Source organism: Centruroides vittatus, unplaced genomic scaffold, assembly GCF_030686945.1.
Source record: "Centruroides vittatus isolate TY-2023 unplaced genomic scaffold, ASM3068694v2 contig_397, whole genome shotgun sequence".
Lineage (NCBI taxonomy): Eukaryota > Metazoa > Arthropoda > Arachnida > Scorpiones > Buthidae > Centruroides > Centruroides vittatus.
This window is the reverse complement of record NW_027122212.1, coordinates 409,462-430,921: the sequence shown is the minus strand read 5'-3', so window position 1 is coordinate 430,921 and position 21,460 is coordinate 409,462. Positions and strand designations below refer to the sequence as shown.

At 32.8% G+C, this 21,460-nt stretch overlaps 1 protein-coding gene and 1 long non-coding RNA gene across 3 annotated transcripts in view; one reads left to right on the top strand and one right to left on the bottom strand.

Annotated features, from left to right (window-relative positions):
* LOC136976163 (zinc finger E-box-binding homeobox protein zag-1-like) overlaps positions 1-18,829 on the bottom strand; it is a 103,927-nt gene extending 85,098 nt beyond the window's left edge. The window contains exon 1 of one of the 2 annotated variants that reach the window (XM_067271382.1): positions 18,691-18,829. Coding sequence is in view for 1 of the 2 variants with exons in the window: in XM_067271381.1 (XP_067127482.1) it covers positions 18,691-18,754 (64 nt within the window). In the remaining variant the exon portion in view is untranslated. The remainder of the gene's footprint in view (positions 1-18,690) is intronic. The other variant, XM_067271381.1, reaches the window with a different exon arrangement.
* Positions 18,500-19,090, top strand: LOC136976183 (uncharacterized). Its single transcript, XR_010880890.1, has 2 exons — positions 18,500-18,633; positions 18,706-19,090. It is a non-coding gene; the product is annotated as an uncharacterized lncRNA (long non-coding RNA).
* Positions 19,091-21,460: the final 2,370 nt, after the last annotated feature.

The following is a 21,460-nucleotide window of genomic DNA, read 5'->3' as shown; positions in this document are numbered from 1 at the left end:
ACAAACCATGAATAAATAAAATAGTAGAATAAAGATGGACGATTGAAGCAAATTTCAATCGTTTGGAGACGAGTGAATGAACTGACAATCGAATAAGCAAGATCTTATTCAGTTTCTTCGTTGAAGCGCCCATACAAATGCCTATCTTTCAGCAATAACAAGGAGTGTATGGCGTCCGGTTCGAGTCTGGTGCCATCTCTTCCACACGAAGAAAAAAAAATAAAGAAAAAAAAAGAATTTTGACGTCGTTAATGCAGATCTCGAGTTTTAATCTGATTGGCAAAATCTGTACGGCACCGGGTCAGACTTTGGATATTGTAAATAAGCTTTAATTGCCAATTAGAAATGTCATTACTAAAGTACACGCAGATTAATTAAGATTTAAGATCATTTTCGATCATTAAAGGGAAACATCTACACGTAGATAAAAGAAATTATCCGAGATTTATTGACTCTCTAACAAAAGTTAAGCGGTCGGAACCCAGTCGATGGCTTACGTAGTGACTCTTTTCCTTTAACTTCGTCGATAACGGCCATTCATAAAAATGGGCGCGTGCACACACCTCTCATTCGCATCCTCCACGATAAAAACCGATTACCTAATCCGATTATTTTAATTAAAGACGTATACGCGAGAGGGCCTCGGGCTCTTTGACATCGCTTTATCTGCAAGAGCGTGGGCCTTTGCATCTGTTAAATTCGGTTCGGTTCGAGGTTTAAGTATAGGGCCCACTATCGTAGAAGCTCGTTAATCGTCGCTTCTCAAAGTGAAGAGGGTCAAAGTACAGCACATCTTAGTTGAACTTTTTCAAAAATATTTTTCAAAACGTACAGTACGTGACAAACACCATACATTTTTTTTTTTTTTTTTTACCTTGGCAACTATAATATATCAAACGCGGGTGTTAAACTTAGGCATTGAAAAGATACACCTGTATGCCGATACCTGTATAAACGAAAAAGGAGATAAGAGAAGCACGAGATTCTCTTACGTTATAGAGAACTGTAAACTGAATTAAACAAGTTTTATTGATAGTTTCTACAATGTAACTCGATTAATTACTGTTCAATATATTAAAAAATTTTTTCGAAAAAGTAAGAGACGTTAGCTTCATTCGTTCATTAACTCGTGAAATCAATTAGTCCGCATACTTGAAATTTTAAATCCGAATTGCGTTAGAAAAGTAACCGCTCACCTTTGACGAATAGTCCTTAAGAATTACTCGTATGCGGGTCCTGAGTTCGAAACAAGAAGGAAATTGTCTCCCGAAACAAAATACAACCTTCGAACAACTTAGTCATTGGGTCTATCGATTAATTTTTGGTACATAATACTCATTCCTTTATCTACTTCAACATCAAACGTGAAAATAAACCGGTACCAAAACAATGACTGTCAAATTTTAAACCGTAATCAAAAACAAAAAGTGTTGAAAACACTTTTTTTGTTTTGTTAAATTAGAAAAAAAAGGAGTCTGACAATAGAAACACCTTCGGAAAATGATAAAAATGTTTTTGTACAAAGAATATCATATACATTCCTAGGTGTTTAGGGCATATATTATATATTTTAGTTAGATTTCCGTATCACAAACATACATTTAGGGAAGATTTGGGTTATTCCCGGATACCGGATAAAGCCGGACGTGAAATATTTTTTAAAAATAAAAGGTTGGCAGCACTTTCATGTTTCGTCAGCCACGTATGTATCAGACATATGTGTTTATGCTCGCGCGTTTCCGTCCATGTTTCGTGTATCTGAAAACTTGTTTTTAAAATATTTTACTCTTTCAAGAAATGTTTATTGCAAGTATCATATGAAATTTTTATATATATTTAAAAATGCGGATAATAATGTGTTTTATGCTATATATTTACCATATATCAATATTTAGCTTGGATAACGTCTCTCCTTCCAAAGCTGATTAGAATCAAACATGATTTAAGACAATTGTAGACACTTTCTTGGGACAATCATGATAAGTTTTATAGTGTCAGAACTGTCTTAGAGTTCACTTTTTTATATATTTACTCGATTTTTCTTATAATGTACAATTTCTAAGTGCCATAGTCAGGGGCATGGCAATATGAAATTGCATGATTTAATATTTAAAGTGTTCATTCCCCCTTTTTATAAATTGATTAATCTATTGTACTTCAATTTGTAATGAATATGTGTAAATTAATTATATTTCATTTCCTTATTTCCTTTTTTTATGATAAATTTCTGACTATTTTCTAGCAGTTTGTAGTGGCTCCAGGTGCTGAGCGCTATACCCTTTGTCACAGGAGAATACCGGACACTGCATAGTTGTCTAGTTTTTCTTATTTTTTAAATTCCGTATTACATATAGTGGCCAACAGATTGGCGTATCGATTCATGTAAAAAAGATCTACATTTTCTAACGGGTTCAAGTGATATAGACTAAAAAAAAAATCACTCCCTTAGTTACCCTTACATATCCAAACACAGTAAACAACTCTTTAAAAATACAAAGGTGGAAGAAAGAAATATCATCATGAAAAGCATTATTATGAAGAAAGTTTGAAGAAATCATCGTGTTTGAATTGTTGAAAAGAAATGACTCCATCGTCATCCCTTCAAATACGATGATTCAGCTAATTCATGTTCATTTAATATGTAAATACCTGGTGTATCGTGTACAAACGAGTTTAAATTTCGACTTAACTTTAATTATAACATTTCCGATATTAAATTTTAATACATAAAAAAAAAAAAAGGGTACTTAAATGAATTATAAGACGCACTCCTATTTTCTTCGATACTAATTTTCGCCATTTCTGTAAAGAATAAAGGTGACACGCTCTTGAGATGGTAAAGAAGTCCCAGTCTATCTTTCGTTATTTGGACACGTTTACATTCAAACGTACCGATTAACGACACGCAATGACTAAGACAGAACCAGATTTACGTATAAGGTAAACAAGCTATAGCTTAGGGCCTCACGTTAAGAGGGGCCTCGTTGTATTCGCATAGTTTATACAAAATTTCCCATTATTTGGCAAAGAAAAAAAAGGATCTCTTGTATGTTATAGCGCAGCCTACAAGTCTAAATCTGGCTCAGGCTAGGGCATCTTTACAAGTGGGGCATTACTCTTCTCTTTCATAAGAATGGAGAAAAACGATGTTTTGATAAATTCAAATATGTTTTATCGCAATATTATGCGATTTTAGAGGTAAGAAGATATTTTTTTATCGATCTGAAAAGGTAAATCGTTTCTAACTTTGTGCTTAATGTTTGGATACCATCGATACAATTTGACTAAGGATCATTTATTTTACATGCTTATTGACAAAGGAATTTTATTCTGTACGAGCTAGAAAAATTACCTTTTTAACTGTTTTATATCTTATAATTTTATAAAATTGAAAAAAAAATAAATAACTTCACAGGATAAAAATAACACAATTTTTCAATAAAAAAAAATATATATATATTTTTACTTGACAAATCTGTTAGATTATTTTATTTAATTTTAACGAAATAAAAATGATTTTTCTCCTATTAAATTTCACTTTTTTTTACGAATTTTTATTTTCTTAACATTATTTATTTTACTGTTTGTATGTAAACATTATGTATTGAAAAAAAAACAATTCCAAAAAGGTATACAAATAAAGAAACTAAAAAAAATCACGTCGTTGGCAAAAAATCGAATAAAATCAAAGATATAAATAGAAGATTAGAATTTACCAAGCAATTTTGTAAATTATAACGAAAGAAAAACTGCTTAAGTTTTATTTATTTTATAATAAAATTATCATATTTAATTTGAATTGTAATTAAACGTCATAAATACATTAAACGAAGTATGTATATTTTACTTTGTCCGACGCATTTTTACACGTAAAGGCATCTTTCACGCCGAGTGGGCAAGACGCCCTTTCAGCTGCATTTAATTGTTAATTTAATTTTCGAACAGTTTAATTTAAATCCGTCACTTACTAATAAAAACGTTAAAAAAATTAAATATCGAAAAATCTATTCGAAAAAATCGATGGGTATGTTGGCCTCATTCTAATTCCTTTCATTGGTATTTGTAAAGGACTACCACAAAGGATCTTCTCGTCATATTTATTTATTTTTTCGTTGTTTTTCTTGTAAGGATGACTCTCGACGGCGCGAGTATTAGTAAATAGTCCTACGCACAACCTATTAATCTAGCCGTAAATTGGATTAATTTAAGATTCGACGAAGAATAAATCTAATTACTCGCTATATTGCAAAAAGACACTCTTGAATATTCATATGGAACGTGTAAATAACTCGCGGTCTTTGAACAAAACACTACTTTTTAACACGAATAAACGACATTCGCGTCACTCAACCTAACACTCGCAGACCTTCACGTTTCGTCACGAACTAAACTTATTAATAGAAACGCCGTAATAAAGACAAAATAGTTTATCAATTACCCAAATTTCCGCCACAAAAAACTATTTTTTTTTTTTTTTTTTTTTTGGAGAAGAAGGAAGAAAAAAGAATCAGAACTAATCCCGAATGCAATAAGTGCAACCATTATTCAAACAATCAAAGAAAGAACAATCAAAACCCTTCCTGCATTACTTATTTAATTCCTATTCCTGTGTTAGCATCGTGTACTGAAAGAGTAATGAGAGCCTTCGTCTTGTCTACCTTTTGTCGTTAAACTTCAGACTCGGCGCATGACTTCACATCATCAATCTTTTGTCGTATCTAAGCCAACACGGCAAGAATATAAGCTTATCTTTCCCCAAACTATATAAATACATACATCCTGGGAGATCAACATTAAGAAACTAGTATTCAGAAACGGTCTTGTCGTAAGGCGTTTTCGAGCATCTATGCTTACAAACTTATGTCCGGTCACGTCTTTCGCATCAGACGTGGTCGAATATTGTCACGAAAAATTGTATACAATTCTCCTAGAAACGTTTAAGTTATATTTGTAGAAATGTAAAATGATTACCGCTCGAAGAAAAGTAACTCTTCCCATTTCGTTCTGTTCTAACCCCCCACGAAACTTACCCCGTTTTAAATGAAAAACAGAAAAAAAACTAACAAAATTACATTCCTCCCACTCGTAATTCTTAAAAACTCGTGCGGTTTATCTTCTATAAACGATCAAAAATTATATTTTTTGCCCTCTTCTATACCCCTTACCCTTTACATCGTCACGTAAATTAGTCTAGTATCATTATGAGGTCATGTTAGTGGCATTGACAAGTGTACGGTGAATCATTTGCTAAATAAGTGAATCATAAAACAACGCTTTAAATTAATTATCTGTAAATAATAATAATAATAATAACGTTAAAAGAGAGAAAGAAAAAAGATTAAGAGATGCATTTTCGCTTTAATATGGGTTAATTATCAATTTAGGTTTAGTCGAATTATTTATACATAATTAACTCAGGTTTTCGTGTACAAATTTAATTTTGTTACAAAACCCCGATGTTGCGTCAAAGTGCTCTTCTTTTACATTTACGTAAAGAATGCATTAATTTATCGACGTAGTGTCGAAACCTCGTTCAAACGTATCACACCTCCACAACTTAGAGTTTACTTATACAAAAAAAAAAGTATTCTCTCGCTGTACTAAAATTAAAAAAGATTATTATTAAGAGTTTAATTCGACACTCGGAATTGGTAAACGAGTTCCACTCAAATTCTATTATCCATCTTCAAGGACGCAGAAGAGTTGCTGTAAAGATGCGACGACTTAAATATACTTTCCTCCTCTCTAAAACCTCGCTAAACCAATGATATCGGTTCCCTCCTTTTACCATTGTTATCTCTCGGGCAATAAAACATTAATTAATATATATACAGCAAAGTAACTAGTCGATAGAAAAGCGAGTGATGGAACTAAGTCGAGTCGACCGTATCTTTTTTAATTGATATAGACCTTGGAGGAACTAAACGAGAGGAGATAAGAGGATGAAGTGTCAGCAAAACTTGTTACAATTAGTCTAAACTGGCTCTTTCGTCACGCTTTAAAAAATCGTCTAGTAGCGTTTTATTGTAAAGTGTGGGAGAGATGCCCCATTGGTAAAGAAGACCGATATATGGACTGAGAGATATTAAACAATGGCACGATTAGTGTAAACTTCGAGCTTTCATTACGTTTTAAAACGATATGTTAGATTAATAGAGATGAGTTTGCGGTAAAAAATGTGTCAGATTGCTGAGTTACGCGCAATCCTTTGCAGGATGCAAAAACATTCCTATGTAATGCATTAAGTCTATAAATTAATCGGTTAAAACTTTTTTAGTATACATTTACTGTATAGAAGTAAAAACAGTAAATGTAAGAGAAATTTTGCTATTGTTTCAAATACTTCTTCTACTTGCCAAAGTCTTACAAATCTACGTCAATGAATCGAATGTAGAGCCTAAATATAGTTCAATTTTCAGGTTAAAACAAACACACCTACACATTGGATACTTTCCACGAAATTTACTCGTTAAACATCATAAGAAATCAATTTGAAGACGCCAAAATTAATTATAAACTAATAAAGGCAATAAAATTTCACAAGATAACGTTAATTCTAAAGGTCAAATAGTAGCCGCAATAAGAAAGAACAATACGGTCGAGAGATAAACGGGTTTAAACACGAGCGTCATTCAGTTAAAAATCAGATGGTGGGGGTTGTCTATCGGTCAAAGAATCTGATTGCTACCAGCAGTCAGTTTTGGCAAAGCAGCAAAAATACATTGGACTTTATACCTTTACTTCCCGTCTCAACATCTCTATCAACAGCCTTTACTCAATACATACATTCGGTGGTTCAAAGTGCCTCGTAACTGCTCTTGTTTACCGTTTTTCCCAGCGTAGTGAGGTTTACTAGACTCCCACCTATCGAAGTGACGAGAAGAGAAATTCGTTGTTTGTCGAGACGCGTCTGATGCAGCTCTAATCAATATAAAATGACAGATACTAATGTCTCCAATGATATTTCCAGCGTGCTGGGAATTCACACAATTTCGTTGTATTCTCTTGGACCGAGATCCGGTCCCGAGGATCAGTTGAGTTAATGTTTAGTTAATTAGAGGCGAACGGTGTGTTGCGACGTGACAAATGGTGGTCGCTGGTCTCTCATCACTTTTGATCATTCTCGTCTGTCTGTGGGTCATCGCATCCCTCCCCCTCTCTCGCCACTTTCGGTTTCTCGTCCGTGTCATTTTTTAAATTAAATTTCTACCATCCGACGCCATTGACGATGATCGGATGAGAAATCTTAAAAAATGAGAAAAACTGACAAGATCATTTTCCTCCTTTTCTCATTTATCCTACAATTTTTGTCGAATTTGGTACTAAACCGAAAGCGTTTTTCGTAAATTGTATACTTTTAGTTGTTTATAAAGATTAAAAGCTAGTCGCTTAGATTGAAATACTGTTATACTATATACAATTAATCAAAAATAACCTATTCGACCGCATTATTTTCTACAGAACTCGCACTCTTAACTAACCTCTAATCATTTTGCAATACAACAAATGTGCGGGTAAGCGAACAAGATTTATCCTATCAGCTATAGAATTATATACAATAAATCTACATACAAATAGTACAGGTACGCAAAGTAAACAAGTAGTTTATGTATCAGCATCTTTACTAGAACTGAATTTACTAAAGAGAATAGAAACAACCTCATAATCGACAGGAACAGTCGAGGAAAAGATGGGAATTTTTTTATTTTACGCACGACTTTACAAAAATTAAAAAAAAAGGCTTGTTTAAAGAAATCAAAAAATAAATATGTAAATTAGTCGAGTTCGATCTCGATTATGAAAAAGGCGAGAAATTTTTCTATATCCTAAATGACGATGTTTAACGTGTAAGACGACAAAACAATGATGGCGAATTTTGCACGTTAATCTATAGCTGTTATATTAAGAGCGGTGGTGAAGGATAGACTGTTTACTTATAGAAGAAAGTAAATAATTGATTGGCAGAATTCCAGAAATGAGGAATGACATCGAAACTATTAGAAGATAACTACGTGAAGAGAAAAAATAATTCCAAGAATACCTGTTAGTAAATATAGAATTGTGTTCAAACTTCACTTCCTTCTGTACTTTCTAAACGTTTAAGTTTTGCTGAGCCATTGTCACCGAGGCAAATGTTTCTCGTTATTCCTACCCTTCGGACTTAAAATTCTTAAAAGGAGAGGCGGAAAGGATAAAAGGTGCAACATTTATTCTTAGTCCTGTAGTACTATGAACTCTTTAACATCTCGCAGCTTGTGCCATTTTACGCCTCTTCGAAAGGTAGATCTATTTTTAGTATTTAAATAGCTTTAAAACAATTCAGATGTGGGACTCGAAAGCGCGTAAACTTGCCCCGGTTATTTTCTTATTAATTCCTGGAAATATCTATAAATAACCTAGTAACTTAAATAGATATTTAATAATAAAGATAAAAACAGAAAATGTGTCTAGGTTCTCCGATTACCAAACCAGGTGCAACTCTCTTAAACCAGAGCTACAATGCCAAAATTCTAGTTTACGAAGTAAAATTATTTTATAATGTTAAGAGATAATATCAAATTTGTGATTATTGCGTGCTTTCTATCCATTGTAAGGATTTAATAAGAACTAAAAGTCGGGATTTTATGCGTGTGCAGTGTTGCAGTTACCGTATTTAAAAATTGTGGGCACGAATTATGGTGTAGGAAGAAAAACTGTTAGCAACGATTTTTTTTTAAAGTTTATAAATGTTCGAACAATGACAAAAAACTGTCTCTAGGTCCTGACAATAGACAATGTCATCATAATGGGTAAATTCTCAAGTTTTGACGAGGTGAAACGTGTGGAGAGAGCTAAGATATCCCATCGGTAAAGCGGAAGGAAGAAGGACCTCCTGTTTACAACTAAGCCATATCTGTCCAGTATCTACCAATCGCCTGCAGCTAATTTCATTTCTGCAGCCAAGACTTTGTCAACATGGACAAGAAGAAGAGGTGTGCTGCTAGGAAATCTGATTTATCTATCTAACACACCCGATGGACCCACCGCAACATTCACCTGCAACTAGTTTGCTGCCAATAATTGCATTTACTGGAATGATAAGCGGCTCGAAATAATTATCTTCTTTCTAAAATAGTATTTATAATTAACGGACCTTATTTAATGTTCGATCGATGATCCGGGTGGCATTTACTCCCAAAATTCCCCCGAGATTACCTACAATCTTATAAGAGAAACTAACTATGGGCTTCTATATCAGATTATAACCTGGACCACATTAACCAAAACGAAGCTACGAATAATTCACGCTCCCCTAAGTAACACAACGCCTCTTATAAGATATTTTCGCCGAACGGGATTCATGTACAAAAATTGCTTTTCACTTTCGCTATATGCACTATAACAAAGCTATAAACGTGATAGACTTTTACTTTCACTTCGTTAACTGAATTTTTGTCATAGCCACCACGGCGACGTGTTATATTATAAATTAGCATATGCATTAAAGCAAACTAATAGGTTCCATGCCCACTACAACAAATATTGTATGGGAGTCGATAATTGAAACAGTATGCCTATAGGCACTTAAATTTGTTTGCTTTAAGCTATATGCAATAGGAGCTATAATACGGGTCATATGATTTTAAAACATTAAACTACCAATACTAGCGCTAACATGTACCGTACGTAATAACTAACTACTATTGATAATTCCGTATTGTATATAACATAAATTACAATTTAACGCTTATTACGTGTACTAAAAGTACAGAATTAATTTCGAACGGGGCAAATTTCCTGTTATTTTTCTAGAAGTGCACCAGTCAAACAACTGAAACACACCGTTCTATTATATTTATCTAAATCTATTTAGTTTAGTTCTCTGCCTGTCATTCAATCATCGGCGGATAAGAAAAGTTGTGTACACCGGAAGTGAAATTCATTCCGGAAGTACTAAGGACACCCTGTTGTCGCAAAGAGGAATGGTCAAGCCAACCTAGGACACGTCACGTGACGGTCCGTTAGTGATTAATGACAGTGATATATCAAAGGCTCAATCTTTTTCGATTTATTTTCTTATCTGGCGAATTTTCTCTCCGAAGATATTCGCCACGGAAAATTTGTAATATAATCGAGTGATTTACTATTTAACGAAGGAGTGGTAGCCTTTATTAAAATTTCTCGTTCTAACGTGAATCTAGCGAGACATTAAACTCGTAACATGTATCGAAAATATTTTCAAGGGATTTAAATATCAATCGCAGGGAGGGCATTAAACTTATCATCCGCACTTTAACACCGAAAGGAAGCCAAAAACAACATGCTGCATCTATACAACGTCTGAGAAGAGTCACGCGGGGGGGGAAGTGTGTGGTGGATAACTTCTCGATATGACATATGTTTCGGTAAACTCACCACATAGATTCTATCAGTCTTTAGTAATTCAATTATACAGACAGGTCCTGGATACTCTCCTAGCAGCCATTCCTGCGACAACAAGGTGTCAGTTCCCGTACTAGTCTCGACACCGAGAGCAATTTTAGACTTAGTACTAAGTGTTCTGGCGCCTGACTGGCAAGGTTTTTTTTGCAACTTCTCATTCGTCAACCTATATACAACTGTTATTAATTAAAACCAGGCAGATAAAACGCAATTCGGAGCACCTTTTTTTAAAGTCGAATTTAAAAAAAAACACATTAATTTTTTTTAAAATTCATATTTTCGAACATAGATAAAAGATAAACGCGCGAAACAGTAGCGGGATCCCTGCCAAAAATCTTTCCATATTATTATTATAGTAATGGTAAGGGGGCCGAAATTTTTATTTTATTCGAGTCTCGTTGCGAGACTTTTAAAGACGCTGTTATTATATTTATATTGGATATAGAAAGCGTCGATAAGAACGTTATAGCCGGGTGTACTGTTGATCAAAAGGGAATTGCCAGAAGAAACAATCTTCGAAGCGAGTGATCAAATACTCGGGGTTGAGAAACGAGTTTCTAAAACGGTGGTTTTTGGCTCTCGTCCAATGGGTTGCTGGGTAGAAACGCCATTGGTGCCAACTACTTGGCCCGAATGACCTGCGACCTCTTTCCTTATAAGCGTAGGAGGGAGAAACGGACGAACGACGGAATTGTTGTTGACAATCGTCAAGTTTATATTCATCTGGTCTCATTTGCGTCATCCTCACAATGGAAAATTTGACAAAACGGTTTGGATTTCGTCGTAAACAAGATCCTAAAAGTTGTGAGCCGTGTCTTAGTTGTTAGTTTCTGCGATTCTTATCGTTTGCTGGTGATTTATTAACATGGACGGAATATTTATTTAATCTTTAGAATAACTTTACACAAGTTCGACGCGTAACCAAATTAGAGTCTCACTGCGTTACGCGTATTAGAAAAATAATAATAACTATTAGAAGAGGGGAAAGGGGAGTAACTAGTTAAACTAGATTTAACCCCGTTAACCCGAACGATCTGCAGACATAAATTTGTTTGTAAAACAAAAGATGGAGGAGATAAGTTTGGCAGACTTTATCTCCGCCGGTGGGGTCGGAGTATAGAAATACATCTACGCTAGTCCAATCTAAGGAATTTTACCGGTTAACGGAAGATTTCTATAACTTTCCGCACGAACAGTCACGAAAATACGGGCTTTATTAAAGCATTTATGCTCCATCCGTAAACGTATGCACGATAAACGAAGGAGCAGTGGATAAGAATGGAAAATAAATATTTAAAAAGGGGAAGATATGAATGGAGGCAGAAAAGCGAATATCGTATTAAGCGGGAAGTACGGATCGAACCGCGATTTAACGATTAAGAAGACATAAGAAAAAAAAAACGTTTTTTAATTTTGGCGCGACGATATCCGGATACGTCAAATATTAGCTGCTTACTAGGGAATTCCATCAGATCGACACTTGTTGACGTTTGGCTTTCTACCAGAATCGATCGGGAACACCCTTTGGTCGAATAGATTCTAAATTCGATCCATAACTGGGTCGGTAAAATTCATTATTTAACTATCTTCTCTCGTCCGTAATGTCGAATTTTCTCGCACCGCTGAAAATCGTTTTTAATAAAACTATTTTATTTAAAAGGTGGTATTAGAATGGTACGCGTACGCGTAATAGATTTGATATCGCAGATAATGGTCCGCATCTACTGAGTGTGAGCATTCACGCGTGTAACGCATGTAAAAATTGCATTTGGAGTGATGCAGTTGTAGGATGATTCTTTATACAATCAGTTTTCTACGTAACTCATTTCAGTGCATTTTTTCTCTTTTGTTTTAGAAATTATCGTATAACTTACTTCCTGTTTTTATAAAGATTTTCAGTTAATTTTTCAACTTATCAAAAATTACGTAATTCAATTTCCTGGAGTTTGATACGATCAAACTCTTTAATTATTTAAGGCCTATAATTTTAGAATATTCATTTCGTAGAACATATTCGTAGCGATAAATACGGAGCAGTTGTTGAGAATTCTAATCGGAGTGAGGCTTATAAATAAGAATGCAATTAATCGACTGTAAAATATTATAATTTATCAAAATAAGAAATATTAAGGCCTTAAACAGTGCGAAATACCAGAATATACCGGCTCTAAACGTCGAATTATATAATTTAAGTTTGTTTCAAAAGTAAAAAAATCATTCAAAAGTAATTAATACGGCTTAAATAAACGATAACTGGGTGAAATTTGAGATTGAAATTCCACTCCAATTAACAATTTGTCTGTAAATTGGAGATTTTTTACGCAATTTCACTCGCGATTTTAATGAAAATCTTACCGGTCATCAATTAAGCGTTTGTTCCTTATTAATACGTTTCGAAAACGTAACGAAATTTAGAAGAATTTTCGTCTTTGGCAGATATTGTTATTAATAATACGCGTTTTATAAAGCTAAAGTGGGATATCGTGTCTTTAAACCGTCTTTAACAAATATGGGTTTTTTAAAAGATTTTCTCCCCTTTATTTTCTTCAATTTTGACTCGATTAAAATGAATACCCTAAGTGGAAAGCTGTAAAGTAATGTAGGGAATAAACAAAAGGACGAATTTAAAAGAAAGAGAAAAGGGGAAAGAATAAAAATAAAAAAAACAAGACGAATTTCGCAGAGAGAAATAGATGAACGAATATTAAGCGAAACCATTACGAAAATAGAAAATGGAGACTTTGCTTCAGAACTAGATTTAGCTTTTTCCCGGACAGCCTACGTGTCGTTAACGAAGACTAAAGATTTTCTTATTGTCCAAATAGACAAACGGGAACATTAGTTTTCTCGTCTCACTGATTTTATTTTCGACGCTATTGGCATGGCACGAACCGACGTTTCCATGTAAAGAAGATTGAAACTTACCGAAACCCCCTTCTTATGTGCATACCATTAATACCATCGATAACCAATCGCGCACCATCAAATAATTTCCTCTTCGCCCTTTTCTAACTTATCGATGACGATTCTTTTTTCTAATTTACTTATATGTTTGAGAAAAGAAGAGAAACTCGATTTATAGTCCTCTAACGCAATACGAAAATTTTATTGGCGGAGTAATTATCTGTATAAAATATCCTTTCCAAACTTCAGAATATTCCAAAACTTCTCGTATTTGTAATTAATTCTGTGAGAACAGCGCGTTCTTTCTTAAAGGAACTTTATCGTATGATTGAAAAAGAAGATATTAAGACTTGACCTCACGACACCAACCTTTACCTTTTGTTCGCTAGTAAATTTCTTTATCTAAAGTAAGCAATTCTGTTTGTTTAACACTATCGAAACTAACCTTTTATCTTTTTATCATATACAACTTTTCAAATATTTTCTATTCAAAACATACACACACCCATTTTACCTACAGATATATCGTGATTTTTACCATTTTACCTACACAATAAATTTCTTGATTAAGAGACATTCTACCACATTCTAACCGAAAACGCTGAAAATTGTAAAAATTTTATCAGTTTTTCTTATTAGACCACATTAATACCGAACTTTGACACTACTAAGACGCTTTGGTGCCACGTCTTTTAGCTTATTTAAGTAGGCCTATATCCCATTTACGAGAACACACTTCAAAAAAATCCTATAATCTTAGTTTCGTCATCTTTAGGAGTGATCTTTACACATTCTACATCTAAAAAAACGGAAGGATGCGTACAAACAATAGACGATCCGTCTTTGCCGAGATATTTTAAGTCAACCGGATGACACGAAAAGTTTCCGAGGTTATTTTTCGAGACGCCTACTCAAATTTGCCAATTTTTTGATTAATGGATATTAAACAATCATTCGACAATCTTTAACATATTGTTTAACATAAAAACTCTTATAAAACGAACCAGAGGTAAGTTAAATTGTGTGTTCGAGTGGCAAAAAAATCAGCGAATATACGAAACCCACAAAATTAGCCATAACGAATATAGAGGAGATAGTAAAATTGGTGACGAAACATTCTAAAACACGTTGCTTTCCTTTAATTATTCTTAATTTGTTTATATCGACCTAAATTTCTATGGCAATCTTTTATGTACACAACATAAATAGCGAAGGGAGATGCAGTAACAGGCTGTTTGCCTACGACACAGTTTTTAATTTCTAACTCCCACTGCATTATCTTAATCCGCTGGCAAAAACACAAAGTCGTTTTAGAAATTAAATTTACCTTTCTCTCTCTCTCTCTCTCTTTTTTTTCTTTATTAAATAAAATTCTAGATAGAATGGTAAACGACCACTGTCGAGTGGATTTTTAGTAACATTTTCTCGCACTCCATTCAAAAACGAATTGGATGCAAAATGTTTTGTACCCAACTCGTTTTTTGTGACTTCCCTCTTCAAAACTGCGTGTTTGTTCTTCGATAAACTGTTATATAAACATTGAATATCGCTTCGTAAAATAGGTACAACATCTTCACGCATTAGTAACGTTGCAAAAATATCTCTAGCGATGCATCGCTATGAAATAGTTTATCTATTGTTTTACTTAAGGTTGAGACTATGATAATTTAGTTATCGATATAATTTAACTAGAGGAAAGATAAAAAGCTGGTCTCTAACAAAGAAGTAAAACGAAATTTCTTATATACAAACAAACGTCCACCACCGACCGTATCACGCCTATAACTTATAATGACAATTCTCAACTGGTGGATCACGATCTCCGTCTAAATTCTACGCTTAACATGGACGAAAATCTTTTATTTGATCTGCACAAAAACACCATTTTTCGATTTACTACAGTCTAAAATCTTTTACTTTCGACAAATTCCCAGATTATTAATCTGGAAAATGTTTTTCGGCAATTATAGCGTAAAGAAAAACGTAGTGCATGAATATTTAGGGAGTTTAGCATAACTACTCTACATAATCCTATCCCCAATCTTTTCGTTTGTTCATTTACATAGGCGATCAATAAGAAGCCTTCCAAATAATTGGGTCTTTATACCTTTAAGTAACAGTGAACTAATTCCGGGATAGTTGTTACACTCCGTAACACATTTTCCTCCCTGCAGTGGAACAATTATAGCATCTCTTTGTCAAAGGTACAATTCTATCTACTCGGCACATTCTTCCCCATTGTAAGAGCACCTTACTTTTCTTTCCTATTAATCACACGTTAGAACGGTATCAATTAACCCATATATCCCAATAACACACTCCAAATAACACTTTAGGTGCTGACAAAGTTAAATCCGTTCAGTCGCAAACCCATCAATTATCAAAAATGTATAAATGCAGTAGTTAAGACAGAAATTTCGTCTCTTCCAAAATCATGTTTCCTACTTTACTTCTTGCTTTTTCTTCCTCTTCTATTTTTTTAGTTTTAACCTTCTCCTGTAAGAACCGCAGAGAGTGAAAAAGTCGTAAAGAGCATGAGAGTAATTTTCTTTCTTTACATAGATCTGTGAATTCCATTTTCACTCCATTTTTTATTCATCTTCAATCTTATAACAACTTTTCTTACTGGGATATTTTTTATTTTTATTTTTTACTTTCTCCTTATATTTTGTGCTTCGTCCACTTTATATTTTCTATTTATTTATTTATTTTCTTTACTCTTAGCTGTTTCACATCACAAAATATCATTTTCTTTATTAGTTCAAAGCCGGATAATACTTCTTTCAAAATTATTTAATTTCTTAGATTTCTTTCAATCTAGTTTAGTTTCTAATCTCCTGCCTTTAAAGAGAAAAAAAAACAAAAAAATAAAAAAAATAAATCCTCTTCTTAATTTACAGATCTCAAATGTGTTGTGTGATATCCAGTTAAAGAAAACCTCCAGAAAACTTTGTCATCACTTAATAAAGGTTTAAAACTTTAATTATCCCATTTAAAATTGTTTTAATTCACTAAAAATATATTAAATTTCTTCTCCAGTTTTCTCATCCCACTTAACTTGTCAACAAAGGAATTTTTTTTTTCAACACTTCAACCAAAGTTCCAATTTTACATTCACTATTTTTGAACAAGTCGAATTGCATTTTCGAAACAAGTTGAGTGGTGTTCTAGTTAACATGCCGCCATCTAATCATCATAGAAGAGGTTTAAAATATTTTTATAAAGTTTTTCTAGGTTAAAATTTAGTTTATAAAATGGAGGTTGGGTGATGTAAATTGTCACCTGTTATCGGAAAGGGCATTTCAACTTCCTTCCCTATAAGAGAGGAAGTGGCTAATGATTAGGACAGTGGAATGTTTGTTGAATTTTACTCTTACTTTAACTTAATTGTGTACTGAGTTTATTTTATTTTATTTTTTTTTTTTTTGTTCTTTAAATTCTCATACTGAAAAATTTACTATTACTTTAATTAAAATTAAACACATTATCTCTTATTGACAATATACAACAACTTATTACAACTAAACTCTTTAAATGTTGTAATTATAACTAAACAACTATTCTACTAAAGCCATTTTATAAGCAGATTGAAAATTAAATATCATTTTTAGTAAATATGGCCTAAAATCCTAAGTACTAATCTCAAAATGAAGTTTATTGAAGTTAAAATTTCCTCATTAATAATCTAAAAACATAGACAATATTAGACCAACCCTTTATTAAAAATTTTGGTTATAAAAAAGAATTCAAGAAGCTCTCAAAGTTAAGAGGCCCAACATAAGATTCATTAACCGAGAATCAATCTCAGAAGGGCAGAGATAAAAACAAAGAAATACCTTTAACAGTCCCAATAGGGAAATTTAATTACTTATGGTACTAAATTTTATCCTAGAATCAGTTAATGGCTGCCTGTGAATCACTATGTATACAATGTTACAAGTCTGCCAATATTAAATTATCTCATATGATGTAAAATTAACTTATAGTGAATATTATATATAAAGTAAACAAGAATCACAACTATTTCTAGATTAATATTTTTCCATTTTATTGGATGAGAATCTGTATAATGTTATAACTTTATTTAGTTTTACAAAGATCTAAGAATATGTTACAGGCTTAACCATAACAAAATACATAAATTACACTAACAACTTGATAACAGATTAAGCTTTTAATCTTTATAACTAATCAAATAGGTTTTTCTCCCTTCACATTCTAAAATTTGTTTATAAATCTTATAAAAATTCATTATAAATTTGACTCTAACATTTCTTAAAAGAAAATGTTAAGAGTTCTTTCTTAGGCCTATAGGCCTAAAAGCTTAAAAGCCTGTTTTCATTAGAAATGTTTTCAAAATAACTTAATTATCTTTAATTATTAGATAGTAATTAAATATGAAAACATCTCCTTTCTCCTTATATATACCATCTTTACATAAATATCCATAAGTAGAACTTGGAATTATGATATGTAAAGAATACAAAACCGAACTCTTATCTAAAGTTTAACTAAAACAGATTTGGCAAAAATAAATTATGTAATTTTTAAATCTTAGATTTGGGCAATTTAATTTTCTAAAGTACAGTTAAATTAGCATAAATGGCTCTTCCTAAAAAGATTGCAGAGATCAATAAAATTAATTTAATTTTCTAAACATTAAATTGGATTTAATCTAAAGGTTCTTTATGTGTTGGCTCATATCTGTTGATCACTTTCATTATATCTATGCACTAATCACCACTATTTTTTTAAATTTTTTGGTAAAATTTAAGTTACAAATTGTGCCGATTTTTTCTGTAAAGAGGGTTTAGAATTTAAGGAAAATTTCGATTTTGAAAAGCGGCGAGAAGATATATTTTTGTATGTGAATTTTTTAAGACGAGAATGTAGCGGATCATCTAACCATTTAACGTTTATTGCTATTGTTAACGCTCGTTAACGTTGTGTCGGATTTTTACGCGTGCCTCCTTCATCTCATTTTCTACTTGCTATCGTTTCTCGTGCGACCTATATGCTCGAAGCCAAATTATTTGGGATGTACAGTGTTCAAACTAGAGAAATTTTCGCACGCGATCGTTCGGCACTCAAACCCCAAATGCGGCATCCTCTGAGAAGCCGAGGATACGCCACATATGGAAACCACGACGCATGCGTATAAGAAACGGGACGATGGCGCTACTGTCATGCCGATCACGTGTTTTTACAACACGAGGCATGTCGAGCCTCAAACATACCTATTCGGTATCGACAACGTTAAGGATATTGCTAGAAGTCGATGCCTCGCAGGAAAAACCGAACATCTCTGTAAGTAGTTCGCGTTATTTTCAATAATCTTACACGTTTAAGGTGGTAATTACTTACCGTTTTTTCTTCTAGGATTGGCTTGTTTTCTTCTCGTGCACCTGAAACCGTTCCGATCGGCCATCCTCTCATACTTAAAAACTGTCACCGGGTCGACATGTGGCGAACACACGCATCGGCCGACCCAACTGTCCGATTAAGTGGCAACACTTTTGCCTAGGACTTGGAACGTATCGTCACTAACGTCCCGAAAAGGCCGGGTCTGTCCTGGACATGGCCGTGACACTGTAAATTTTTTTCCGCGATTCACCCTTGTCCACCCGACCTGCTACGTCCCGAGCTACCCTACGACAATGACAAGCGCGTGATCTAATCAATGATTCCGGCCCTCGAAACTGTCGTCGATTGGTCGAAACGTCCTGCCTCCTTATTGGTCGATACCGAACTACCTAGCAGGTTGCTCCTCCCAGTCGAAAAACATCCATTTGTTTCTTTACCTTTGTGTTCTACGTCACTTTTTCCCGCTGCTGTTCTCTTCTAGGAATGTCGACGGGAGTGTCGGATCCTTATTTTCTACTTCGAATCGGTCTCACAGAATGACCCTATATAAGACGTCGACCCGACTCGTCCCTAGTATTCAGCACCCTCTAGCGATGCTTTCTAGAAATTATTTAATACTCTTTTGAAGGGCAAAAAAATGTTTAAATATAAAATATATATATATATATATATATATTATATATTTTTTATTTCACTTCAACTCTCCGTTTTAATAACAATTCATTTATAAATATATCGAATTAATGTTTTTAATTTTATTTAAAATATTTAAAATCGACATTAAAGTTTCACAACTTGATTTGCGATCACGCGTTGCGGAATTTTAACGTTCCGTAACTTCTCAAGATTAATTCATTTATATTTATAATTTGCTTAAAAAATTAATTTTAATATAAGAATAAAGTTTTTAATACTATATTTAAAAATATATATTTTAAAATTATTTTTCTGTACTAAAGAAAAAAATAAAAGAGATTGAAATCGAGAATAAACAGAATGTTGAAGATATCAAGAGCAAGCAATTAATTAATTTTATTAACATTAACTTAAAATATTTAAGTTACAAAATTTAAAACAAAATTTCTCTTGTACAAAGTTTATTCCAAATTAAATTTATTTACATGATTAAAATAAAGAAACAACTTTAAAATAAATTTACCACAATTTTTACCTTTTTAAGAAAGTATTTAATTGTTTTATTTTTATGGTAAATACTTTAAAATGAGTAGCGCTTAAATTTATTTCTTTAAAGTAATAAATTTAAATAGCTAGACTTTAATATATATAGTGCTAAATAATAGGAGTAATGCATTGCTTAAAAATTCAAATATCTCTTTTTATAATTTAATCGACTTTTTATGTATAAAATTATTTTTAGATGTTCAAAGACTAATATATTCTGAAAGATTTTACAGAATTTTCTTCTAAAATACGAACATTGAAAGTAATAATGTAATTTGTTCTACAAAATGTACTGTACAGTATGAATGCAGATTAGCCTAAATTTTTTAATAGTTTAATAGGATCATAACATGTTATTAAATTTTTAACCGATTTTTAACTAATATATCTGAAATCCGGTGTAAATAGGGGAACAGGCCAACTATTTATTTTGCTTTTCTACTGCAAGAAAAAAAAAAAAAAAAATCCGTCACAAGAGCAACTAAAATAGCATTTCGCTGCAAATATAGCATTTTATAGTTTTATTGTCGCGAACAATTGATGAAGCGATTCTGTAGAATCTCTCGAGTAAAAGTAAAAGAGTGAAAGCAGGAGGAAAAAAAAATTGATGAAACAAAGATGAGTAATGGAAACATCACTCAATCTGAAGCTTTTCCAGTTTGGAACTTCAACAACTGAATCACTTTTGTTTCGTTTCTCTTTATTTTATTTTATTTTTTTCATAAACACATTTTGTCTAATTTGGAGTAATTTACTAAAACGTCAGTTCCTTTTTGTTTCTAACTTTCAGTTTAAGTAATGAGATCGATTTGATTGAGTGTCGAGTCACAAAGCAATTGAAGAGGAAGGAGAGAGAAAAGAAAGGTCATAACAACGATTCTTACATCTGTTTAAACTTAAACGCTGCATAATTACTAAACGACAATGATTTTATAACCTCCATTTAAATAATTAAGCGCTCGACCATCTTTAATTTATAGGTCCTACAACCTCTAAACGTACCACAACGTATGCCAAGGTTAATTGAGATATATTCGTTGTTTAAATTTTGAAAAACATAAAAAAATATGGCCGACTTTTTTTTCTTTGTTTTTTTTTGGTATAAAAATTTTTCGCAGTTATTTTGATTTATTATTTATTTTCTTACATCGCCGAGATGCGAATTGCATCAATGTATTCATCATGTGTTTAATTTTAATGTATTTCTTCATCCGGAAGCAATATATCTTGATAATGAAGCGACTAGTTGGCCGCTATCCCATTGGCTGAATTCCGTGACGTCAACTTCGACTTTGATGTCATCTTTTAACGCGTGACGTCATTTTCGAATCCGACTTTACGGCGTCGAGCTTTAATAAATAGATATACTTATAACTCAAATACGATAATTTTAAAATATAAATTAATAAATTTTAAAAAAGTTATCATAACAATAACTAAACTTTTAGCTATTATGATTTATAGCTTTTGTAGCGTCTGCCGCCATCTCACGGCTGAAGCGTTTACTACGCGTTTTGAAATTTTGAAAGGACAGAGCAAATAAAAAATATATATAAAGAAGAAGTTGCAGGAGGAGTAAGAATTCTTG